A 27562-nucleotide genomic window follows, 5' to 3' on the forward strand; every position below is an offset into this window, starting at 1 on the left:
TAGGTGGGTTTGTACAGTGGGAGCACCCCAATACTGGCAGCAATTCCTAAAAGGGGCTGGGCTAAGTACATGTCCAAGGATCCAATATGGAAAATGCCTTACTTAGAAGTAATTTTTGGGAGAGGGGGAGGAGTGGAATAGGGGAAGCAAATGTAAGCCCTTGTCACAGTTAGAGGAGAGGGAGTTCTTTTTTTTTTTTTTTTTTTTAATATTTTTATTTATTTATTTGGCTGAGCCTGGAGGATCTTCAGTTGTGGCATGCAAACTCTTAGTTGCGGCATGTGAACACTTAGTTTCGGCATGCAGGATCTAGTTTCCTGACCAGGGATTGAACCTGGGACCCCTGCTTTGGGAGCTCAGAGTCTTAGCTACTGGACCACCTGGGAAGTCCCAGATGAGAGGAAGTTCTTGAAATAGCTAGTTTTACCTGTCTGAGCATGTGGGCAGCACAAGCTACTCAATGTACTCCTTTCCCTATAGTTTCCATTTGTTGAGCAGCTACTATGAGTCAGATGCTTTGCTGGGTGATGTTCCTCACCCCAAGGGTGACCTCATCTCCAGAGTAATTCCCTAGTGGTTTAGTCTCTTCAGTCACAGCCCCCCCACCCCCAGGTCATTCCACACTACAGCAGGTGAACAGAGGCAAGTTCACTTACCTGGCCTGCCAGGTTGAAGTAAGAATGATTGGTCAGATTGACCGGGGTGGTCTGACTGGCCTGTGCTCGATAGTTGACCATGAGCTCGCCACCATCCAGTGTGTACGTCACCCAGACTTTTAACTCTCCAGGGTAGCCTTCCTCACCATCTGGACTGAGCCGTGAGAACTCGACACCATTTGACAGCACCCGAGGGGTCCAGAGGACCTGGAAAAAAGTGTTTTCAAAGCTATTTAGTCACTCCAGTGCCGAGCTAAATGCCACATTGCAATATTTAAGGACAGCTTGGAACCTAAAAAATAAAACTAGTGAGGATAACAAAACAGAAGCAGACTCACAGATAGAACAAACTAGTGTTACCAACGGGGTTACCATTGGATAGAGGATTAAACATACAAACTTCTATGGATAAAATAAAAAAGCTACAAGGATATATTGTACAGCATGAGGAATATAGCCAATAGCTTCCCTTGTGGCTCAGCTGGTAAAGAATCCACCTGCAATGTGGGAGACCTGGGTTTGATCCCTGGGTTGGGAAGACCCCCTGGAGAAGGAAAAGGCTACCCACTCCAGTATTCTGGCCTGGAGAATTCCACGGACTGTATAGTCCATGGGGTCGCAAAGAGTTGGACATGACTGAGCAATTTTCACTTTCACTTATAGTAACTTTATTTATTTAGAGAAGAGGTTAATTTTTTTTTTTTTTGGCTACACTGGGTCTTCGTTGTTGCATGGGTTTTTCTATAGTTGCAGCAAGTAGGGGCTACTCTCTAGTTGCAATGTGTAGGCTTCTCCTTGCGGTGGCTTCTCTTATGGCAGAGCATGGGCTCTAGGCGTGCGGGCTTCAGTAGCTGTGGTTCCCAGGCTCTAGAGCACAAGCTCAGTAGTTGTGGCACATGGGCTTAGTAGCTCTGCAGCATGTGGGATATTTCAGCACCAGGGATTGAACCTGGGTCTCCTGCATTGGCAGGTGGATTCTTTACTACTGAACCATCAGGGAAGACCCTATGATAACTTTAAATGGAATATAATCTTTAAAAATTGTGAATCACTATGTTATACACCTGAAATTTGTACATAATCTTCTATGCCTTATCGAGTGCCCATTATGAGCCCAGGGACTTGCTAGAAATGTCACACACACTATCTTTTCTGTCTCAGGACTGACTTAAAGTGGGTACCGTTATCCTCATTTAAAGATGAGAGAGCAGAAGCTCAGAAAGGATGAACTGCTTGTTCCAGCCCACACAGCTAGTAAAATGCTGGATTTGAATCAAGTGGTCTAATCCTAGAGCCTGCTTCCTTATTCTACACCATCAGAGGATGAGGTAGCCAGAGACCTCCAGTCCCTTTGGGGAGCCCTGGGATCACTAGTAAAGGGGACCTTTGCTGACATGAGACCTTCATTTGTTGGGCGCTCATTAGCCACTGACCTGGTGCTTTACATAAACCATTTGATAAGGATTTGGCTGAACCAACTAATATTACCATTTTCGTAGGTCAGAACAGTTGTGCACTGGCAATTTCATATGGGTACAACTAATATTATTACCCTCATTTTACAGAGGAGCAAACTGAGTTCAGTGGTGTTAACTTGCCCACTTCTACCTCCCACATTCTAGAGGATGGAATAGAACCCTTTCACACTTCATGAAGTTATTTAAAGGGAAAAAAATCTTGTTTAAAGTCATACATGTAATGAGTGACAGAGCTAGGATTCAAACTTAGCCTGACAGTCTACACTATTCCACATCTTTACTTTCAGTGAATGTTTTATTCCAATCTTCATTTTCAACAGTGGAGTTGAGACCAAACACTGTCATTCCAAATAGACTTGGAAGACAGTAACTTGTGTGGGCCATAAGAGTGGCCCATGAGCCTAGCCTCTGCCTACCCACTCCTGACATGGCCTGCATCTCTCACTGACACAACATTTGCCAGGAAGTAGAGCCCAGTAGGAAGGGAGGGCTCTGCTTTCACCTAAAGTAAAAGCAGCTGGTATCTGAAACAAATTCAGTGACCTTGGTAAAAAATTAATTTTACACCCTAATTATCTCCTGGAAATGGTGAACTTTTGAGACACTTAAAATATAAAACCTGGTATATGTCTGATTAAAGAAAAAGGTCAATTAAAATCAATCCTAAAGGAAATCAGTCCTGAATATTCATTGGAAGGACTGATGCTGAAACTGAAACTCCAATACTTTGGGCACCTGATGCGAAGAATGGACACATTGGAAAAGACCCCGATGCTGGGAAAGATTGAAGGCAGGAGAAGGGGATGACAGAGGATGAGATGGTTGGATGGCATCACCGACTCAATGGACATGAGTTTGAGCAAGCTCTGGGAGTTGGTGATGGACAGGGAAGCCTGGCGTGCTGCAGTCCATCAGGTCGCAAAGTGTCAGATACGACTGAGTGAACTGAACTGAACTAAAAGAAAAAAGAAACCCCCAAATGGGAAATTTTAGAAATAAAATATTTGAAATAAATGGTCTTAACTTGCTACCTAGTTTTTCGCCTTTAGAGAAAGGACACAACGGAAAGATTTTTGTGTAAGTCAATATCATCAGATAAAGTGGAAAATACAATTCCTATTCACAGGAGAATTTCCCTGATTCAGTAGTTTCCAAATTTTCCTGAAAACTTCCAGATTTGTTTCTCTAGGCCTACTAACACCATTTCTAATTCTGTCAGGTTATTCAAATTTCATCTTTAAAAAAATGTGTTGGTATAAATAAGAAAACAATTACCTGCAAACCGACAATTATGCAGTAATTGTTGAGATCAAACACAACTGAAAACCAAGTTCATGTGATACTGCTCATGTTGCTCCATGAAAACCTAGTGTCCTAAAACCTTCAATGGCTTCATGATTATATTCCCAGTCTTTCCCCACCCTCTGTGGGCTGTTGCACAGACACTTTCTCAAATATTCACTTATTAAATGACATGCAATCTTTTCTTGAAGAACAGTTCAAATCCAACCTCCCTAGCTGCTATTAATACCAGTTCCTGTGGCACACCTCTGGCATCTATATTATGGGGCTCGTTGCCTATAACTGTTATTCATGTAACTCACTACACTGGAGTATCAGGAATCTCTATCCTATTATGCTCTCTGGTTCACAGAAGAGGCTCAGTAAACACACTGCAGAGAAGGATATAAACACTCACTATCTTTATGTGTTTGTTCCTACAGGGCGTACCCTGTAAGTAACACCACAGAAAACTCCATGTGGAACAGAGGCAGCAGGAACAAGCTAGAACAAGGTGCTGAGGCTCCCCTGAAGACCCCTGGCCAAACAGAGCTGAACCTAGCTTACTCTGGTTGGGGTTTGCCCATGGACCTGGCATATTCCAGAGACCCTCTGCCCTAATATTGCCAGGACAGAAGCCATCCTCTGCCTTCAGCCGTCTCTGGCATGAGGAGTTTCATCATGGAGGAAAGAGGAAGTAATGGGGCTGTCTGGCTCTAAGCCACAGACAGGAAGCTGACAGAACAGAGGAAACAGAGTGACCAACTTCCTTCAGCAGGATAGGAGGTGGTTAAGAGGTAGAAAAGAAGAGATTGTGATTCTTAACATGCCATATATGTTCCTGTCTTCTCTGGCTTTTCTCTAGGAAATAACCTGGGTGGTATAATTGAAAGGAAAGCTAACTACCAAAATTACCTCTCTGAAATTAGACTAGTAAGAGAATCACTGAGGTTAACCTGCAGACTCCCACACAACTAGGAAAGAACAGGAAGCCAGGCATTCCCACCTCAGGGAGAAGCTGTCTGATCAATTTGTTTTCCTAACCTGGTTTTCCAGGGATTCACTTACAGGATGGGAGTTAACGTGGAAAGGGAGAACTGGGGAGAATCTGACGTCATTTTGAGGCATGAGACCCTTCACTGGAAGGGTAGCCTGGATGTGGCAGCACAATACATGCCAGTCGGGGTCGGGGGGAAGAGCTTATAGACTAATACTAGGGGGGTGTTGGGTTGGGGTACGCAGGTGGCTGTGGCAGACACCAGCAATTGTAGTACAGGAATGAGGGCTTTGGGTCAGGCAGCCCAACCTAGGAGTTGTGTGGCCTTTCAGGGCCTCAGATTTCTCATCTGGTGGTAATATGCGGTTCTAATAAGGGTGGGAGATAATATATGCAATGCTTTGTGCAGGAAGTGGTACATATTGTCTTCAATCCACTTTTCTGTTGGGCCTAAGGTCAACTCTCTGATCCCAAAACCGTGAGACAGGCGTTCGTTCCCTGTCTTTCCTAAGTCAAAGGTTGTCATCCTTTCACTCGGGGGCTCCCCTGCCTACTCATCATAGTCAGATGAGCTAGAAAAAGGTGGGTCCTGGAACACAGCCAGCAATCTGCTTCCCCCCCGGGCCCCAAACATGGGAGCAGCCTCTTTCCTGGATCACCTTACCACACATTGACTCTAGGGCCTAGGGCTGTGCCTGGCAAAGGCAAGGCATGCTTGAAGGTACTTAATGAAGTGTGCCAGGTGAGGACACTGTGCAATGACTTCAACTCACCTTGTCAAACCCTTTGACTCCTCCATGCAGGCTGTTGGGCCCGTTGTTAATGGCCAGTTTATACTCCTTCCCATCCAACGTGAATGTTCCTTTGGCAATTCGGTTGGCCACCCTGCCAACCACAGCTCCAAAGTAGGGCTGCTTTTGGAGGTACCCTGCAAGGATATGAGATGACAGCAATTTTAAAACCTTCAAACCAAAGATGAGGCTCACACTTAAATCATTCTGATCTTATCACTAGAGAGAACCACTGTTAATATTCTTTTTTTTTTTTGGCTGCACTGGGTCTTTGTTGCTGCACATGAGCTACTCTCTAGTTGCAGTGCACAAGCTTCTCATGGCAGTGGCTTCTCTTGTTGAGGAGCATGGGTGCTGGGCTCTAGGGCACGCAGGCTTCAGCAGTTGTGGTGCTCTGATTTAATTGTCCCACAGCATGTGGAACCTTCCCAGGTGAGGAACTGAACCTATGTCCCCTTCATTGGCAGGCAGATTCTTAACCACTGGACCACCAGGGAAGTCCACCATTTATATTCTTATGTATATCTATATCGTTTAGTTTTTTGCTTGCTGTTTTGGCCTCGTAACATGGTTTGCAGGATCCCAGTTCCCTGGTGGTGGTGGTGGTTTAGTCACTAAGTTGTGTCCAACTCTTGAGACCCCATGAACTGTAGCCTGCCAGGCTCCTCTGTCCATGGGATTCTCCAGGCAAGAATACTGGAGTGGGTTGCCATTTCCTTCTCCAGGGGATTTTCTCAACCAAGGAATCGAACTCGGGTCTCTTGCATTACAGGCAGATTCTTTACCAACTGAGCTACAACGGAAGCTCCACCAGTTCCCTGACCTAGGATCAACTGAGTGTCTCCTGCAGTGAAAGCTCACAGTCCTAACCACTGGAATGCCAGGGAATTCCCTCCTATGTAGATCTGTGTATATCCTTTAATATTTGAGTATATGTGTGGATACGCTTTCCAAATGGGCTTCTTTCACTTAGTAACATACATTTAAGGTTGCTCCATATATTTTTCTGGACTGAGTTCTTTCTAACACAGCATAATATTCCATTGTCTGGATGTATCACAGTTTACTTATCCATTCACCTATTGAAGGGTATCTTGGTTGCTTCCAAGTTTTGGCAATTATGGATAAAGCTACTGCAAATATTCATATGCAGGTTTTTGTATGGACATACATTTTTAACTCCCTTGAGTAAAATACCAAGGAATGTGACTGCTGGATCATATGATAAGAGTATGTTTAATCTTGCAAGAAACTGCCAACTATCTCCCAAAGTATCTGTACCATTTTGTATTCCCAGCAATAAATGAGAGTTCCTGTTGCTCCATGTGCTTGCCAGCATTTGGTGTTGTCAGTGTTCTGGACTTTGGCCGTTCTAATAGGTCTCATTGTTGTTTTAATTTCCCTTTCCCTGATGACATATAATGTGGAACAAATTTCATTTGCTTTCCAGGAGCTTGAAAATGTGAAAAGCAGGATTTCTATTAAAAAATCATTTAGCTACATCTCCTTTTGACTCCTACCTTGATTCATTCAACTGGTGTGTACACCAAGCCCCTTCTCATTGCCAGCCACGTGCTTGGCATCAGAGACAAGGATAAATTCAACAGCAAGCTGCATCATGGACTTGCAAGAACTCTCTGAGAAGGGACCACTTTCTGGCAACAATTGATAAGCTCACCGAAGTAAGAAGCACATTTCAACCCATGGTTTAGATGAAGAGTTTTTAAGGATTAAACGCTAAGGATAGCAGAAATGACTGCTCCTAACTGTCTCTGAGAAACTCTTCAGAACAAATGGACTTTATATTATTTTCATTTGCTACAAAGTTTTTTTTTTTTTTTTGGCTGCATTGGATCTTTGTTGTGGCACAGCAGCTGTTTGTTGCAGCACACAGGCTTTCTCTAGTTGCAGCACAAGAGCCTCTCCTTGAGGTGCTTGGGCTTAGTTGCCCCTCGGCATGTGGGATCTTAGCCCCCTGACCAGGTATGGAACCCAATGCATTGGAAGGTAGATTCTTAACCACTGGACCACAATGTAAGTCCCTATTACTAAGCTTTTAAATCAAATAAAAATTACAAAAAGTGACAGTTCCCAAAGTCTGAATAGGGCTAAGAAGCTTGTTTTTGAAATGCAGAAAATACTATTTTCCATGAAAAAGGGCAGTTTCTAGGTCAAGCCAAGAATGCTGGTTTAATCTAGTCAGTAACGGATGTAGTTTTGCCCTGGGTAAATAGCAGGGAGGGAACACAGCCCCACCCATCAACAGAAAATTGGATTCAAGATTTACCAAGCATGGCCCCGCCCATCAGAACAAGACCCAGTTTCCCCCACAGTCAGTCTCTCCCATCAAGAAGCTTCCATAACCTCTTATCCTTCTCCATCAGAGGGCAGACAGAATGAAACCCACAATCACAGAAAACTAACCAATCAGATCACATGGACCACAGCCTTGTCTAACTCAATGAAACTGTGAGCCATGCCGTGAAGGGCCACCCAAGACGGATGGGTCCTGGTGGAAAGTTCTGACAAAACGTTGTCCACTGGAGAAGGGAATGGCAAAGCACTTCAGGATTCTTGCCTTGAGAACCCCTTGAACAGTACGAAAAGGAAAAAAGATAGGACATTGAAAGATGAACTCCCCAGGTCGGTAGGTGCCCAACATGCTACTGGCGATCAGTGGAGAAACAACTCCAGAAAGAATGAAGGGATGGAGCCAAAGCAAAAACAACACCCAGTTGTGGATGTGACTGGTGATGGAAGCAAGGTCCGATGCTGTAAAGAGCAATATTGCATAGGAACCTGGAATGTTAGGTCCATGAATCAAGGCAAATTGGAAGTGGTCAAACAGGAGATGGGAAGAGTGAACGTTGACATTCTAGGAATCAGAGAACTAAAATAGACTGGGATGGGTGAATTTAACTCAGGTGACCGTTATATCTACTACTGTGGGCAAGAATCCCTCAGAAGAAATGGAGTAGCCATCATAGTCAGCAAAAGAGTCCGAAATGCAGTACTTGGATGCAGTCTCAAAAATGATAGAATGATCTCTGTTTGTCTCCAAGGCAAACCATTCAATATCACAGTAATCCAAGTCTATGCCCCAACCACTAATGCTGAAGAAGCTGAAGCTGAATGGTTCTATGAAGACCTAGAAGACTTTCTAGAATTAAAACCCAAAAAAGATGTCCTTTTCATTATAGGGGACTGGAATGCAAAAGTAGAAAGTCAAGAAATGCTTGGAGTAACAGGCAAATTTGGCCTTGGAGTACAGAATGAAGCAGGGCAAAGGCTAATAGAGTTCTGCCAAGAGAACGCACTGGTCATAGCAAACACCCTCTTCCAACAACACAAGAGAAGACTCTACACATGGTCATCACCAGATGGTCAACACCGAAATCAGATGGACCTAAATCAAATTCCTTACGATTATACAGTGGAAGTGAGAAATAGATTTAAGGGACTAGATCTGATAGAGTGCCTGATGAACTATGGACAGAGGTTCGTGACATTGCACAGGAGTAGGGAGCAAGATCATCCCCAAGAAAAAGAAATGCAAAAAAGCAAAATGGCTGTCTGAGGAAGCCTTACAAATAGCTGTGAAAAGAAGAGAAGCAAAAAGCAAAGGAGAAAAGGAAAGATATTCCCATATGAATGCAGAGTTCCAAAGAATAACACAGAGAGATAAGAGAGCCTTCCTCAGTGATCAATGCAAAGAAATAGAGGAAAACAACAGAATGGGGAAGACCAGAGATCTCTTCAAGAAAATTAGAGATACCAAGGGAACATTTCATGGAAAGATGGGCTCAATAAAGGACAGAAATGATATGGACCTAACAGAAGCAGAAGATATAGAAGAGGTGGCAAGAATACACAGAAGAACTGTACAAAAAAGATCTTCACGACCCAGATAATCATGATGGTGTGATCACTCACCTAGAGTCAGACATCCTGGAATGTGAAGTCAAGTGGGCCTTAGGAAGCATCACTATGAAAAAAGCTAGTGTAGGTGATGGAATTCCAGTTGAGCTATTTCAAATCCTAAAAAGATGATGCCGTGAAAGTGCTGCACTCAATATGCCAGTAAATCTGGAAAACTCAGCAGTGGCCACAGGACTAGAAAAGGTCAGTTTTCATTCTAATCCCAAAGAAAGGCAATGCCAAAGAATGTTCAAACTACCGCACAATTGCACTCATCTCACACGCTAGTAAAGTAATGCTCCAAATTCTCCAAGCCAGGCTTCAACAATAAGTGAACCGTGAACTTCCAGATGTTCAAGCTGGTTTTAGAAAAGACAGAGGAACCAGAGACCAAATTGCCAACATCTTCTGGATCATCAAAAAAGCAAGAGAGTACCAGAAAAACATCTATTTCTGCTTTATTGACTATGCCAAAGCCTTTGACTGTGTGCATTACGATAAACTGTGGAAAATTCTGAAAGAGATGGGAATACCAGACCACCTGACCTGCCTCCTGAGAAATCTGTATGCAGGTTAGGAAGCAACAGTTAGAACTGGACATCGAACAACAGACTGGTTCCAAATAGGAAAAGGAGTACGTCAAGGCTGTATATTGTCACCCTGCCTATTTAACTTATATGCAGAGTACATCTGCATATAAGTTATATGAGTATATGAGAGTATACGAGTATATGAGAAACACAGGGCTGGGTGAAGCACAAGCTGGAATCAAGATTGCCAGGAGAAATATCAATAACCTCAGATATGCAGATGACACCACCCTTATAGCAGAAAGCGAAGAAGAACTAAAGAGACTCTTGAGGAGAGTGAAAAAGGTGGCTTAAAGCTCAACATTCAGAAAACTAAGATCATGGCATCCGGTCCCATCACTTCATGGGAAATAGATGGGGAAACACTGTCAGACTTTATTTTTTGGGGATCCAAAATCACTACTGATGGTGATTGCAGCCATGAAATTAAAAGACGCTTACTCCTTGGAAGGAAGGTTATGGCCAACCTAGATAGCATATTTAAAAGCAGAGACATTACTTTGCCAACAAAAGTCCATGTAGTCAAGGCTATGGTTTTTCCAGTGGTCATGTATGGATGTGAGAGTTGGACGGTGAAGAAAGCTGAGCGCCGCAGAATTGATGCTTTTGAACTGTGGTGTTGGAGAAGACTCTTGAGAGTCCCTTGGACTGCAAGGAGGTCCAACCAGTCCATCCTAAAGGAGATTAGTCCTGGGTGTTCATTGGAGGGACTGATGTTGAAGCTGAAACTCCAATACTTTGGCCACCTCATGCGAAGAGTTGACTCATTGGAAAGGACCCTAATGCTGGGTAGGATTGGGGGCAGGAGGAGAAGGGAATGGCAGAGGATGAGATGGTTGGATGGCATCACTGACTCGATGGACATGGGTTTGGTAGACTCCGGGAGTTGGTGATGGACAGGGAGGCCTGGCGTGCTGCAGTCCATGGGGTCGCAAAGAGTCGGACACGACTAAATGACTGAATTGAACTGATCTGATGTAGGGTAAAGGGTAGAGAAAAAATTTGTCCCTTTGTTCTGGGCGACGGACTGGCCAGAATACATTAATAAACAGGGTATGGTCCTCGCCACTCCTCAAACATCCCAAGGATTCCAGCTATGACGTCAACCTCAGACAGCCCAAACCTTAACAAGAGTGCCCTAAAAGTCTCAAATAAAATTGCTCAGGATTCTCAGACAAAACCTCCACACCCTGAATGAGTTTCTTTTGGCCTTCTGAGGAAAATTAACCTCAGTTTAATTGACAAGCACTTTAAACATCCCAAATCTTTTATATGTTTTACAATGGTTGCTGGTTGTCCCAAATGAATCTCCATGCCATTTTGTGCAGTGTTAGCAAAGTGAAATAAGACACTCGAGGAGTGTGAGGTAAGATATTTGGGGGCAAAGGAAGTAAAGACGATTAAAATTATTAATTGTTCAATATAGTCAGACACAATCACAGCCAATAGCATGTTTAATCATTATCTATTTGTTTCAGGTGAGAAAATAGTTCTAGAGAGGTTAAATAATTTGCCCAAGGTCACAGAGCTATAAGGGACAAAGCAGAGATTTTAAACTAGGAATCCTTAACGCTCCTAAAAGGATACTCTTAGGCATCTGTAGTATGAAACTGCAGCCTCTAAACTGGTCCCTTTTCCTCCCAGCACCTCTTGTAAACTCAGGTTTTATACAAGCACTAAGTTGATTTTTTTTCTAATCTTCTCATAATGCCTCTCCTGGCAGTAATAGCTGGGTGTTGGTGGCAACTGAGGTGAAGATGAAAGGAAAGGAATCGTGTTGATTATCTGGGTAGATTATTTATACCTGTAGCTCATAAGCAAATATTCTCACCAAGGTTTTGAAAGAAGTCATAATGACTGCAAGTGGGACACGCAGATGAAAAAACATTAAAAAATATTTTCAAGGGACTTTCCTGGTGGTCCAGTGGTAAAGAATCAGCCTTCCAATCCAGGGGACGTAGGTTCGATCCCTGGTCAGGGAACTAAGGTCCCGTATACCTAGGGGCAACTAAGCCTGCATGTCACAGCTAGAAAAGCCTGCACGCTACAACGAAGACCCAGCAAGTCAAAAAAGAAGAAAAAATTTTTTCAATACAAAAAATGGCAGAAGAAAAACCTCACAGGAGGCATTACTGATTTTTCTAGCCTATAATTAAAAGATCATATGACTTACCTCTTTAGAATTCTACAGAACAAAGATCTCATTTCCTAGGGAGTATGTGAACTATTCTGACCTCCATTCATGGCCATCATCCAAGTAGTTTATATAATCTATCTGGGAAATCAGAGAGAGAGAGTTCACATCTAGCCTGGCAATTACAAAAGGACCATGTCTCATGGAATTATCCATGCTTAGCTCTTCCCTGTGGCTCAAAACATTTTGGGGTCATAGTAACGTGAAGATAAACCCTGACTCTGTGCTGCAGTCCCTGGGGTCGCAAAGAGTCGGACACGACTGAGCGACTGAACTGAACTGAACTAAACTCTCATAATATGACAGATATGAAGTTCAACCCTGAAGATGGCTGAACGTATCAGAAAGCTTTCCTGTAATGACATAAATGAAGTTCATCCCTGAAGATGGCTGAATATATCAGAATGTCTTACTTGATGTTCTAAACACTTCTTTGTCTTTTGAAAATAGCTTGCTTTCCTTTTTTGGGGATTCCCTGGTGGCTCAGATGGTAAAGCGTTTGCCCGCAGTGCGGGAGACTCGGGTTCAATCCCTAGGTTGGGAAGATCCCCTGGAGAAGGAAATGGCAACCCACTCCAGTACTCTTACCTAGAAAATTCCATGGATGGAGGAGCCTGGTGGGCTACAGTCCATGGGGTCACAAAGAGTAGGGCACGACTGAGTGACTTCAATTTTCTTTCCTTTTTAAATAAACAATTAAATTATCTAAATTATGGCATAAGGTTGAAAATGTCCCTCTCGATCCAGCACCTGGAATTCTTCACTATTTTTTTTGATGTGCCACATAGCTTGCAGGGTCTTAGTTCCCCGACCAGGGATGGAACCTGTGCCCTCTCCAGTGGAATGGAAGCTCGGAGTCCTAACTACTGGACCACCAGGTAATTCCCAGTATCTAGAATATACTTTAGATGCTTTGATTCGACCTGGCATTTTGTGGCTCCAGTCATGGATGCTGACAAAAGAAGGCCATTTAACTTTCTCAAGATATGTTAATAACATGGGGTGGGGGGCAATACAGTCAATAAAAGCTAGATCACTGTAATCCAAGGGAATCTATTTTTTTTTCTCCCTTTTAAGAACATTTGGGGATAATACTTTCTATCACCTAGACTCCCACAAAACTCAGAGACTCACAGAGACAACGTATTCAACATTACTGCACTCACAAAATTGGCACTTCTATGCCTACTAAGAATCTGGTGCTTCCCAGGTGCTATATCATCATCATGGCACTTTTTATACGAATTGCGTAAAGATGCCTTTTAAGATCCATGTGACTCTTATATCAGAACTAAAATTAGGAACTTTCCTGGTGGTCCAGTGGCTAGGATGCCACGCTCCCAATACAGGGGTCCCAGGTGTGATCCCTGGCCGGGAAGTACACCCCACACGACGCAACCAAGAGTTTGCATGCTGCAACAAAGATCAAATATCCTGAGTGCTGCAACTAGGACCCAAGAAAACAAGCAAATAAATATTATTAATAAAAAAATAATTAAAACTAGTAAGAAATGAGTGTGTGTACAAGTGGGAGGAGGGGAGGGGAGGGTAGTTACCTCCTGAATGGTGATAAGGCAGAGATGGAAATGAGGTGATAAAAGAAGATACCATTTATCATCTCCAGTGCTTTATAGGCTCAGAAATTCTAGGTCATCTATCCAATTCTCCTTGGACTCTATGGGCAATTTTGCACAAGTTAAGTAATCTCTGTGATTCTGTTTCCGCCTAGCAAATGGTTATGCTAAAAGAGATGACTCATCAAAAGTGATTCTAAAGAATTCTATTTTGTCACTTGCCAACTCTTCTGACTCTGAAGACAGGAGATAGGAACACCCACCCCAGAAACCAAAAGGAATGTAGCGAGTAAGGGGAAAGTGGAGCTGATTTTCCCAGCCTCTGCACCTTCCTACCACTGAGTCTCCTATAATATGCTTGCTGAAATTACCAAAGAAATTCTGCTGAATGTTACTTACACCTTCTCTAAGCCAAGCTGTGGAGGGTCCAAGGCAGTTAAAGACAACCAACCAGAGGGCAAGGAATAGAATCTTCAGGAATATTTAGAAAATATTTTTGTTAAGGAAATGAAGAGCCAATTTCAGTCTGCTAAGGGAAAACCAATTCTGTTTTCTGTTGACCTCCCATCCTGGGCTACGTTGCTAAAGAAGCAAACGACAGAAAGGCACACATCTAAAGGAAAACCTCAAACCTCCTCTCTAACAGATTTTGTCCACACGCTTACCACTGAGCAGAGAATTAATTCTCAAGCAGTTGCCCTTTGCTAACTTTATTTCGATCTCTTTTTCTCTTTAGCTATTCAGCGTGCCAAGAGACAGCAAGCACTATGTACATTTTCCTTTGCCCCAGTGAAATTGCAGTTTTAATTATTTGTTTATGCCATTATTTGGCCAAGGTCTATCTCCACATCTAAACTGCAAGCTGCATGAGGGTGGGGACCTGTCTCCTGGAATGAGATAACTGAATCAACAATGATTGAATGCATGAATTAATACACGTTCTTAGCTGTCTATGGATTCCTGCAGAATAAAATCCATCCCAGTTACAAGGAGACTCATTTGTCGACAGTAAGTTGGTCTTCCATGTTCTTTTAGTACATGGTTATTGATTAGCCAGGGGGTGTGGGACACCGAACTCCACAGAACAAAGCAGATAAGCTTCTGCACCCGCTGAGCTTACCTTACGGAGCATTTCTGAAACAACCAGACCTCAAAGAGAATCTGATCAAGGAGAAAGGAAGTAGAAGACGCACGTCTTTGATTTTTTTCCCCTTCTTCAGAAATGGCAAGAGAAAGAGCTGCGAGCCACACCCCTCCAGCCAGTACGTCTCCTCTCCCGCCCTCTGCGATCAGGCAGTTCAAAGATCGCTCCATGGTTGCTGGAGTTGTAGCTTTCCCTCAACTGACTTTTTAATTAAGGCAAAGCCTGAATCTATAACCAGAAGCTAAGTCCTACAGCAGTTTCTGTTCACTTTGTTTTTTTTTTCCAAACACTGGATCGCAACACAGTGAGTCAGCCGGATCCAAACGGTCACAAGCTTGGTACTTCCCTTCGGTCCCCGCATCCCTGGCTGCTGGTGTGGGGCAGTGTGCGCGGCGGGCCTGGGGCCCGTCCGCAGCCCGGGGCGGACTTCAACCCACCTTCCAACTCGTCAAAGCCGAGCACCACATCTGAGGCTCTGCCCTGCCTGTCTTTGACCTCCAAGGCTGTGATGGTGCAGCCCCAGGAGATGATGGCCACTCTCAGCTGGTCTGACTGCAGCTGGAACTTCTCCACTGTCCCTGCTCCCAGGGGCAGGTCTCCAAACACGGCTCTAGTCACCGAAACCATGCTGAGCTCAGGGTATGCAGCTGCTCCAAGTCCTTCGAACTCCCGCCGCCAAATCTGGAGCGGCAGAAATTTACTGGAGAAGGGGCGGGACGCGGCTCACACTCCTCCCCTTTCTTGCCTGGATTTAGGGAGTGACCACTCCTGCAAAAAATATCCTCTGGGACTTCTCTAAATAATTGCTCTGCCTGAGGGAAGGCAAAGTTTCCAGCTAGGCTGGCAATTTCCAATCAGTTCTTTTCCTTTGGAACCCTTGCTGCATTGCATGTTGGGAATGGTAGTTTTTGAAATGTGAAATTGCATTTTGGGGCCTGTAGTCTTTCTAAACCGAAATCCTGAATCTGCAGTGTTCTACCCTTTCTCGGGCACGAGGTTCTCAACAAGCAAAGATTCATTCGTTAATGGTGGCTGACTTTCAGATAAGATGCTGATAAATGAAGGGATGAGAATTAGGAATAGTTAGGGGAGGAAATCTTGGGGGGAAATTTTGATTTTTAACTCTTTGACCCAGATGGTAAAGAATTACAGAGCTAATTTAGAAAAGGGGTAAATAACTGCAGGTTTCTCTGGACACTGACTGAGGATCCATTCTGTTTGTCCCACACAAACAACTCTGAAGGTGTTTCTGCTGGAGCCACTACCCAGAGGCTCTCCAGACTGCCAGCCTGGAGTAGCAGCCTGCAGAAATTAGTACATAGTTTATATAGAGACAGTCTCTGACTTTCTTTTCCTCAGGGAACTGGGAAAGGACCTTGGGTATATACCCACTCTTATTCCTAAAATCCAAAGTTCCTTTAAAAAGGGATTAAGGATAAATATTTATTAAGGTCCTAATAAATGTCAGATACTGTACTTTGATTGCTTTCCAGGTGACTCAGTGGTAAAGAATCCGCCTGCCAATATAGGACACGGAGGTTCAACCCTTGCGTCAGGAAGATGCCCTGGAAAAGGAAATGGCAAACTACTCCAGAATTGTTGCCTGGAAAATTCCATGGACAGAGGAGCCTGGTGGACTACAGTACATAGGGTCCCAAAGAGTCAGACACAATGGAGTGAGTGAACAGGCAGTACTTTTATTATCTCCTTTCCATAAGCAGAAAAATGTTTTAAGTATGTGCTGCTAAAAAAGACACAGATGTCACGGATAATTGTTATGCTTTGATGTGCCTCAGAATTATCTACAGAGATTTAAAAAAAATACATATCCCCAGGCCCATACCTAGAGTTTCTGACTCTGTGAGTCTAGGGTGAAATTCAAGAATCTCCTTTTTTCACAGATTCCTCCTAGTATTTTAATGCAGTCTATCTGGGACCAGACCTTGAGAAATATTGCTCCAGGTTTTGATGACTAATCTCAGATGTTTTGGGTTTTTCTTCTTCCACTGATGGCAGAGGACTAAAGTAGAGATATGAAAGGCCTTATTAGGATTGTCAGATAAAATACAGGGGCCTGGTATTTCTTTGCTAAATCTGTCCAGACAGTACCGGACCTAGGAAGGGAAAGGATTCTGGAAGCCTAACAACATGTTTTACTTGACTGTCTATTTACTCATCTCGTCTTTGCTTGATACTGCTTTTGTTTTGGTTTCTAGATACTTCAGAGGGGACCCAACTAGACAATGTGTGGTCAGTTGTTCAATCCTGGCCAGCTCTTTGTGGCCTCGTGGACTGTAGCCTGCCAGGGTCCTCTGTCCATGGGATTCTTCAGACAAGAATACTGGAGTGGGTTGCCATTTCCTTCTCCCGGGTGTCTTCCCGACTCACTGATCGAAACTGGCACCCCTGCTTGGCAGGCAGATTCTCTACTACTGAGTAACCTAGGAGGTCAACTAGACTATGGTGAAAGCCAAAATGCACCTATGTCTAGGAAACTGGGAGAATTGGGATCATGCTCTGGGAATCAAGTGCTAATAAAACAAAACTGTCTCTCAGTCATGTCTGTGTAGTTTGAAGGAATATTTAACATTCTTGTCACAAAGCCTCAATTCTCATTCATGAATCAAGAGAGTTCTGATAGAAAAGGGAAAAAGAGAATTTGCAACAAGATTCAGTGAAGCATAACATATAATAACAAAAAGACCCAAACAAGTCAAATTATAGACTGCACTGCACTTACACAATAATGGCTAAGCACTCTTAGTGCTGCTTCATCAGAAATTCTCATAAACTCTGCCACCCTCATCAGCCCACTTAACATTTATGTCTGATTCATACACAAGGCCTTTCAGCAATGCTGTGTTAGCAAGGATGACTTAGAAACTCTTCTGTGAGCAGGAAAACCAAATTTTCTTTTCTCAGCCACCAGTTCTCAATGTTCTGCCAAGCTCATGTTGTCACAGAAATAAACAAATGCATTTGGATGGCCAAGCCAAGTATCACTGTGGGTGTCTTGTAACTTGGCTTGGTAGAAAATGAAACATACCATAATGCCTCTCTAAGAGCCTAAATTTTCCTTTAGGTTTGAAGGGTTTAACATAGTGTCCCACTTTGTGCTAAGTCACCTGTCAGGCACGAATCTTGATTTTTCTTACCAAAATGTCTTATTTTCCTAGTCCTACAGTAATACTTAATAGGAATATCTGTGAACTTAAAAAGAAGAAGAAGCCATTTAAATCTAAAGAAGTATTCCCCATCCCAAATGTTGGATTGGGCTAAAAACGAAGTAGTAATTTTGAAAGTGAAGCACTGTCAAATTTTAGGGGATATTTATTTTTACTTGGAGGGTACAGGCTAAGGGTTTGGTTATGAGACAAAGAGTGTAAGAATTGTGATAGTTATGTCAAAGAGGAGTTACTTACAGGGAATACCTTTGCTTTACACCAGAGAGTGAGGTATAGGGAGAATAGGTCAAGAATAAGGTCTGTTTTTCTTCACAGATGGAGGTTAGTCCCCAAAGCTGAGTGCTAGGAAAGTCAGGAATGAGGAATCTTGGTTTCTGGGCCCCACCTCCTCCTTCTACACAGAAACTGAGGTGGGCACATCAGACCCTAAGCCCATGAAGATCAAGGCTCCAAAACCTTAAGCTGTTGACAGGCTGCTACGCAGAGGAAATTCTCTGAGATACAACAATACTAAACTCTCTGAGACATAATAATAGCAAACTCGCCAAATTTCCTGGTGATCCAGTGGTTAAGATTCTGCACTTTCATTCACACAGCCTGAGTTTGATCCCTGGCAAGGAGTCAAGATCCCACAAGTTGGGCTGCATGGCCAAAAAGAAAAAAAATGATAGTAAACTCTCTGAGATATAATAATAAAACCAACTCACAATACCTCACAGTTTGTCAATAAGGAGACCTAGAATAGATTTTTAGTCAGACTGATACATTACCACCTTCCTATTTCCTTTCTCCTTGCTCAGAATTCCAATAATGTTTATTATCATTTCCTTTCATCACTCAGTATGTACTATCTTAGATCATTCCTTATCTCTCCATGAATACATTTTGTTGTTACTTTTTACTCAACTATTAGCTCCCTGAGTCAATTTTTAAGACTTCCCTGGTGGCTCAGATGGTAAAGCGCCTGCCTACAATGTGAGAGACCCGGGTTAGATCCCTGGGTCGGGCAGATTTCCAGGAGAAGGAAATGGCAACCCACTCCAGTATTCTTTCCTGGAAAATCCCATTGACAGAGGAACCTGGTAGGCTACAGTCCACAGGGTTGCCAAGAGTTGGACACAACTGAGCAACTTCACTTTCTTTCTTTTCAATTTTTGACTTACATATATATTTGTAACCCAAGCAACACTATATTTGGTTTCAGATGAAAATTACTTGAATCTGGAAGCCACACATACCTGGGAGAATGCCATCAAGCTCAAGAGAGGTAGGAGTCTTCACAGTTCAATTCATCTCCATTTCATCAATGATTTTGAAATAGCTGCTGGGGAAGGTATTATGGAGACTGGTAAGAAGTTGTTGAGGAAGATAGATTAAACTTTGCTGTATGACATGTTCATTTATCAAATAGTCAATGAATATATACTGGGCACTGTGCTAAGCGCTATCTGTACATTGGTAGGTAAAATATGACCCTTGCTTTCAAGATATTTACAACCTAAAGTGAAGTAATATTCATCTCTATCCTCCATAAAAACATAAGTAAAGTCTTCAAAATTCAATTCATGAATTTAGTCAATGCCAGATGAAACAAAGTACTGGGATTAGCCTCAAGATAGCTGTAATTTCAGGCCTGCCCAAAGATGATCCACCATATTGGGAATATTTTAGAATTCCCTAGCTCCAAGCACAATGACAGGTAATTTTAGCTGCTTAATAAATAACTATTGAATGAATACATGATATACATACATATATGCTGTGCTTTGTCACTCAGTTGTGTCTGATTCTTTGTGACCACATGGACTGTAGCCTTCCAGGCTCCTCTGTCCATGGGGATTCTCCAGGCAAGAATACTGGAGTGGGTTGCCATACCCTCCTCCAGGGGATCTTCCCAACCCAGGGATCCAACCCAGATCTCCCTCATTGCAGGTGGATTCTTTATCATTCTGGTGCCAGAAAACCTGAGTTCATGAGGCACCAGCACTTACTGTCTGGGCAGTTTATTCAGCCACTCTGGGCCTCAGTTTTCTCATCTATAAAATGGGAATATCACATGATTGACCCATCCAATTAGTAATCGATCACTAGTAAATAAAGTGTTAAAAATTTACTGAGCACCACATTCAGCACCCCTATGAGTCAACACTATTATCTCACACAGAAATTGAGGCTTAGAGAGATAAAGTAACTTGTTCAAGATCACGTGATTATAAGCCAGGAAACCAAGATTTGATCCTGGGCAGCTTGACTGCAGAGATAGGGGCATTTAGCCACTTCATTATATGCTGCTAGTATTATGGTCAACTGATAACATGGACTCCAAAGCACTAACGAAATTATAAAACGTTAGATCAATGTAAAAATAGTCATCTTCTAATTTTATGGTAATTACAAGTTTTAAAAAAATCAGTTTCTGAAAGTAGGTTTAAGATGGCATTGTATTCACTTACTATAGTTAAAAGAATGGCCCAAGGAGAAGAACTAGTCCTTGGCACCCAAAGACCTTGGAAACAAGACACTCATCACCTCTGGACCCTTTATATATTCATTTTTTATTTGTTATTATGTCTCCTGCCAAGAAAATGAAGCTCCAAGAGAGCAGGAAATTTCACTGTTCCAAGAGAGCAGGAAATCCCAGTACCTAGGACAGAGTAGTAGATAACTAAAAAATATTTGCTGAGTGAATGTTTGAGGGCTAGAAAGGATGAGAAGCATCTCATATTAATACAAAGCTGGTGAAAGTCTCAATTCATATAACCACTCTGGAGGACAACTCATCAGTATCTAGTAAAGTCAGATTGCATATAACTCAGCAATGGTCCATAACCTAACAATTATATTCCTTGTAATATACCATAGGTGATCTTTTGCATACAGGCATAAGAATATTTATGGCAGTAGTATGCATAAGAATGAAAATTTGCTAAAAAACTGAAAATTTTTTGTTGCTGTTGTTTTTTAAGATTTTTTTTTTAATGTGGACAATTTATAAAGTCTTTTGAATTTGTTACAATATTGCTTCTGTTTTATGTTTTGATTTTTTTGGCCATTTGGTATGTGGAATCTTAGCTCCCTGACCAGGAATAGAACCCGCACCCACTGCATTGAAAGGCGTAGTCTTAACCACTGTACTGCCAGGGAAGTCCCAAGAGAATGAGAATTTGGAAACAACTTAAGGTCTGTCAATTGAAAAATGAATTAAAATATTGTGGTAGATCCATATTCCATGTAATGGAATATAGCATAACAGGAAAATGAATCATAACAGGCTCCACAGGACCTCAAGCATGTATTTCATAATTATGATGCTTAAGGGAGAAACAGATCAGTGGCAGAAGGATACAGATACATCATTTATTGTTGTTGTTTAGTTGCTAAGTCATGTCTGACTCTTTGCAATCCCGGAGATTGTAGCCTGCCAGGTTCCTCTGTCCATGGGATTTCCCAGGCAATAACACTGGAGTGGGTTGCCATTTCCTTCTCTAGGGGATCTTTCTGATCCAGGGATTGAACTGGCTTCTACTGCATTGGCTGGTAGATTCTTTACCACTGAGCCACCAGGGAAGCCCATATCATTTATGTCAAATGCAAAATTTGGTAAAACACACTAGATATCCCAGAATTCAAGACATTAGTCTAGGGTCATTTAGCTTGGTAAGTTGTACAACTAGTATTTGAATCCAGAGCACTCGATCAAAATGCCTCTGGTAAACACTGATAGTCAGATATGGATTAGACCCTATAGTGCTCTGTTAACTTTGGTGATGGATCTTTACTTAGTTTGAGTTAGTGGTGGTGCCAAGGGACTGGCCCGGAGGGTTGGTGGGGTCTTTTCTTCCTCACATTCTTTGATATGAATAATAGATGTTTAAGCAAATTATGTAAAGCAGCTTTAAAACTAGTCCCTCATCCATTCCCTCTGATTTAACTATAACACCTATTTATATAAATTCTGGAGCCACAGCTAGCCTGAGCACATTATTTTCTTTTATACAGACTAGGTAGTTACTTCTAGGAATCTTTTGTGATAGCAATACTCTCAAAAGTCAGAACATTTTTTATTTCTGGAAAGTATAAACCAACTCAAGCCTGGCTTAGGCAAAAAAGGGAATTTACTGACTAACAGCGAAAAGTCTGAAGATGTTCAGGCATGTTCAGGCATGGCTGGATCTGGACTAAAACTATGTCATTAGGACCTGGTATTTCTCTTCCTCGTTTCTGTTTTCCACTATGTTGGCCCTTTTCTCAGCATTCCTTTTCTATCTATGATTTCTAGTATCCTCGGTCTTATATCGGAGAAGGCAATGGCAACCCACTCCAGTATTCTTGCCTGGAAAATCCCATGGACGGAGGATCCTGGTAGGCTGCAGTCCATGGGGTCACTTTTCACTTTCATGCATTGGAGAAGGAAATGGCAACCCACTTCAGCGTTCTTGCCTGGAGAATCCCAGTGACGGCGGAGCCTGGTGGGCTGCCGTCTGTGGGGTCGCACAGAGTCGGACATGACTGAAGTGACTTAGCAGCAGCAGCAGGCTTATATCATCGTATATAGCAATCTTGCGTGTGTGCGAAGTTGGTTCAGTCACGTCTGACTCTTTTCGACCCTATGGGCTGTAGCCCACCAAACTCCTCTGTCTGTGGGATTCTCCAAGAAAGAATACTGGAGGGGGTTGCCATGCCCTCCTCCAGGGGATCTTCCTGACCGAGGGATCGAACTCGTATCTCTTGCATCTCCTGCATTGGCAGATGGGTTCTTTACCACTAGTGTTACCTGGGAAGCTCATACAGCAATCTTAGAATAAAACAAACTTCACATTCCCAATAATATCAACAAAAGTCCCAGTATTGAATCTCACTTGGTCACGTGCTCTTCTGAACTGATTAACTGGTAGTTTGTAGGTGGAGTCAAGCTCACCCAAAGATATGGACTGTGAGAGTGGGGAGGGGTGATTCCCCAAGGGAAAATCTGGATGTTATTCCCAAAGAGAAAATGGATACTGATCAGGCAAATACAACATATTCTCACCAAAAAGAGTAATGTCATTAGAGTATTAGAACTTGGAAATAAAAAATAGCCACATAGGGAGTCCTTGTAGAGAATTCAAGCATTTAGCATATTTTGACACATCAGAATATCTGTGTCTCATGAAGAACTTTCAACATTTTGTCAGTGGTTTCAGTAGCAGGTGTTGCCACATCCTCACATCTATTCTTGTTTTACCTTTGCCTTTTCTCTTGACTAATGTGGTATTGATGCAACCCTGCTTGAACCTTTCTCAACATTGTCAATTACTCTGCTGCTATTCAAAGGACAAGAGCTATCAACATTTTAAAGCACCAGGGACTGGTTTTCTGGAAGATAATTTTTTCACAGACCAATGGGGTGCGGTAGAAAATGGTTTACAGATTATTTGGGAGCTTTACATTTATTATGCTCTTTATTTCTGTTATTCTTATGTTGTAATATATAATGAAATAATTATACAACTCACCATATTGGAGAATCAGTGGGAACCCTGAGTTTCTTTTCCTGCAACTAGATGGTCCCATCTGGGGGCGATGGGGAGCGACTGTAAATACAGATGAAACTTAGCTTGCTACTGACCGCCTGCTGTATGGCCTGGTTCCTAACAGGTTGAGAACCCCTGAACATTCTAGAGAAAAAGAAAATTTTTTTTTAAATTATCTTACTCAAAAAAATGTGGAGAATCCACCCTCATGATTTTCCCAGGCTTATTCAGTAAGCTTGGATTCAGTCCCTTTCATATCTGCTAATCACGGGAAACATAGTATCATTTTCTTAATTCCTATCTGCTATACCATGTGTTCAAGAGGTCCCAACACTTTTACAATTTCTTGCTTTGGATAGATCATGTTCCGCTGAGCTTGAATGATAAATTTCTCACAAGATGTAACAATAGTGGCTTAAAAGAGATACAAATTGACTTCTTTCCTAAAAACAGTCCTGAGGTAGGTAAGTGAAATTCTAGGATTTTACTTTACTTGCAAGTTAATAAATTACTGTTTCACAGATGCTGGCTGAAGATACAAGATTCCTAGGTCTGAGACAAAAGATTTAGCTACTCACTGCATTCAAGCAGAATGGGCACCATGTTGGTATTGGTTCCTCATGCCCTTCAAAACCCATGGAGGCAGCATGAAGGGACCAATATGGATACTCTACATACAGTGGGTTTGAGACTCAACTGGAATCTATCACTTTTACAGTAAGGGAAAGCAAGCCTGCTCTTTGTCTGAGAGGAGATATTACCTTATCTCTTGAGCCTGCTCATTGCAAACTCAACTCAGAAATGGTTGGCTAGAGAGCGGTCAAGTCTTGCACTGCTGGCATACCCAAAAGGGGTGTTCAGGGATGCTCAAGGTCACAATTGCTTGTCTCAACAGGTCGTCCAAGGTCAGGATGACAGTTCTGCTTGATGTGGTCATCTGGGACCTAGGTTCTCTCTAACCTGTTGCTTCATCATCTGTAGGGTGTGGCCTAACATCCACTTAGCTAATGAGGTATGCTACCATGTCCACATATAGAGGACTGGGGTAGAGAAGAGGAGACAAGGACTGCTGGAGAAAGGGCAGCCACCTCCCTTTAAGGACACATACTGAAAGTTCTATACTTCACTTCCCTTCATCTCCCATTGGCCAGAATGTATTCATATAATCATATCAAACTTCAGGATATGTTGGGAAATGTATAGTCTTTATTCTAGGTATTCTATTGTGGTGCATGTGGTTTAGTCCCTAAGTGGTATCTGACTCTTTGCAACCCCATGGACTGCAGCCTGCCAGGCTCCTCTGTCTATGGAATTTCTCAGGTAAGAATACTGGAGTGAACCCAGAGATGGAACCCAGATCTCCTGCTTGGCCAATTCTTTACCACTAAGATACCTGGGAAGTCCTCCCACTGTTTGTACATAATAATAACCTAAGCCTGTGGCTTGGGTGTGTGGTGGTCACAGCCAGAAATCTGTGAGTACACACCTGGGATGGAACTACAAGTCCCATACTTTGAAGGCATTGCCCAAAGTGACAAGACAAAGGAATCATATGACTTTCAGGGGTCTGAAAGAAGATAGAGAATTTACTCTAGATAATGGTGTATTTGTGAGTAAGGTTCTGGAGGCTCCAAGGATAGGATCAATGTGGCAAGGTCTGGAGGAGCTCTAGCTGGAGAAGTTTATTATGCCCAGAGGTGGGTGGTACATGTTAGGGAACCATTTTGATGGTGATGGGTTCATTGAGACCCCAAGCCACACAGAATTTCCCCCCAACCCTCATATAAGAGGCTCCCATAAAAGACATTGAAAACCCCAAGTCAGTTGGTCCAGACAAAGGCTATTTCTGTCATGGAAGAGGAGACAGAACCAAGTTGGAGGGAAAGATTTCCAAGAGTCAGTGTTGACCCAATATAGTTACAGTAAGGAATTTCCTAAGGCTGTCTAGGAGTTGCCTAGCATTCTCCTTAGTAATACTCAGTTGAGGTCCCTGGGATGACCGTGCATTTGTAAGGTGTTTTTCTCTAGATAATGGTGACTCTGGAGTATAATCTTCTAGTCCTAGGGAAGCTTCTCCTTCATGGAAAACTTGAGCCTCTGCTCAAAGTAGAAGCACTTGGGCAGTTCATACTACTTGGATTTCAGCACATTAGGCCTCAGTCATCTCCCTTAATTTTGTGCCATCTCTTACCAAATTGACTGTGTCTCTCTCCCTACAGGTGGGTAAGACAATTATTGACCAGGTTAATTTTTCCCTGAACAGGGTTATAGCAGAAGAAATCCCTGTCAAAAATTATCACATATTAAAAAAACAAAAAACTAGGAATGAGGCCACTTTGAATGGTTTCAGGTATGCCACCAGGTGTACCAAGAGGTGTGGCATTGGTTGATAAAACTATGTGGATTCTCCAGGAAGAGGAAGAGAAGAGAAGGCAAGGAAGTGAGGGGACAGCATTCTAACATCAAACTCTGGGAGCACAGGAGGCCTTTCAGAGGTGAGGCCAAGATAAGAAGGCTTATCAGAAAAGACTTTACCTGGTCTCCTGGGGCACATTCTAGTGGACATAGCTGAGGAAGTTTATCGCAGCAACTTTGAGGCATGAGGAAAGGCTTGATCACTGACAAATAGCCAGGAGGAACAGAGGCAGAGAGTCTAGTTAGAGGGAAGAGGTCTGGCAGACACAAATGACCAGGTTCAGAAGGTTTTGAAGCAGCTCAGGCGGGGTCCAGCCAGAGTTAAGGCAGTTAGCTAGTCCATAGATGATTCCAGTAAACGAGCTTGTACCCTGTTGTAGAGCAGGCCCTTTGCTCCTGGCTTGTTGGAGACTGTCTTCTGGGTGTGCTACTGATTACAGTCAGTACATCAGAAGCCTATAGGCAAATTCTGCCCTCCTTCTGGGTAGGCTTGAACAGAGAAAATTTTAGCCCCACTTCTTTTCCTCTTCAAAAGGTTAACACTGAATTTAGGTCAGAGAATTGCAGCAGAATTGACTGTTTCTTCTGGGCTCAACCACATTCTATAAAGAAGTGTGGTGAAGTCAGGAGCAGACAGAATGTGATGGGCCCCTATGTAGTGGTTTTTTCTGACACCACTTTTGACACTAAATGTATGTTGTTTTTCCACATACCAACCAATTCTATGACACTAATTGGGTCCTCAGCAATTCAATTCCTACCCTATCTACCTAGAATTAGGGTCAGATCCCATGAGTTAAGGGGCTCAGTCCCCTGTGACTGCCCTTACTTCAAACCAGCTGCAAATGGGATACCTGGGCAACCCACTCTTCTGGCTGGCTAACTACAAATTTGGGAGTCCCCATGGGCTCCCCTCAGGGTTGTTAATATTCTATAATGACATAAAACTCCTGAAAAATACTTATGTCTACTAGTTCCTTACAAATAATATAACTGAGGGTCAGCCAAATGGAAGAGATGTGTCAGAGAAGGAAAAAAATTTCCTTTACCCTTCTAGGTTCTTCTGATTAGTCTAAGAATTAAATTGATATGAGACAGATTAACAGAAGAAAATGAAACAAAAAGTAATAATATGTACACCTGGAAGAGACCCAGGAAAGCTGAGTAACTCACCAAAATGGCCAGAGTCCTCACCTTACACACCATGTTCAGTTCAAGACGAAAGAGGATGTTGGGATTAGTGGTTTGGGATTTCAAAAGGGAGGAAGACAACAGATAGGAGGTGGACAAGCAATGCTTGTTAGTAAACAAATGTTTGCTGGGCCAGGCAGAGGCAATAGGACACAGGGAGGAGTTTTGACAGACTTTGCTATGTTCCTGTCTGTCAATCATACCTAGTTTATGCTATAGGCATCTATGGTGATAGTGCCCTTCCTGGAACAAGTCCTCAGTGTATATTCTTAGGCAGTCAGGGGGAAGGTCAAAAGTTCTTCCTGAGTCTCTTGGGCCTTGATAGTTTTCAGTTCAATATACTCTGCATGCCAAAGAGATAATTGGGTTCCCCTATAGATGCGCAGGGCAAGTTTTAGGGGATAGGGGTGAGGAGTGGGGATTGGTGCGGAGCTTTCATGCTCTCTCCTGTTATGCCATCTTCCCACCACATGAATGTGTTCACCAACCTGGAAGCTCACGGAACTTATTTTTTAGGTTTTTAATCAAGGTTATATTAGCTAGGCATGATTACTGGCCATTGGTGATTGAACTCAGTCTCCACCCCTTTTGCCTCCCTGAGGAAGTCAGGGGCTGGGGTTGAAAGTCCAGCCCTT

At 42.8% G+C, this 27562-nt stretch overlaps 1 protein-coding gene across 2 annotated transcripts in view; it reads right to left on the minus strand.

Annotated features, from left to right (window-relative positions):
• GALM (galactose mutarotase) overlaps window positions 1–26352 on the minus strand; it is a 64026-nt gene extending 37674 nt beyond the window's left edge. Inside the window, exons 1-3 of one of the 2 annotated variants that reach the window (XM_081483228.1) lie at window positions 25857–26352; window positions 5186–5340; window positions 657–863 (exon numbers count right to left, since the gene is read on the minus strand). In XM_081483228.1, coding sequence (XP_081339354.1) covers window positions 657–863; window positions 5186–5340; window positions 25857–25887 — 393 coding nt within the window. In that variant the 5' untranslated portion in view covers window positions 25888–26352. Of the gene's footprint in view, window positions 1–656; window positions 864–5185; window positions 5341–15060; window positions 15508–25856 lie in introns of those variants that run through there. The other variant, XM_081483227.1, reaches the window with a different exon arrangement.
• Between the last annotated feature and the right edge of the window lie 1210 nt (window positions 26353–27562).

This window comes from Giraffa tippelskirchi, chromosome 4 (genome assembly GCF_054371585.1).
Source record: "Giraffa tippelskirchi isolate mGirTip1 chromosome 4, T2T-mGirTip1v1.2.pri, whole genome shotgun sequence".
NCBI lineage: Eukaryota > Metazoa > Chordata > Mammalia > Artiodactyla > Giraffidae > Giraffa > Giraffa tippelskirchi.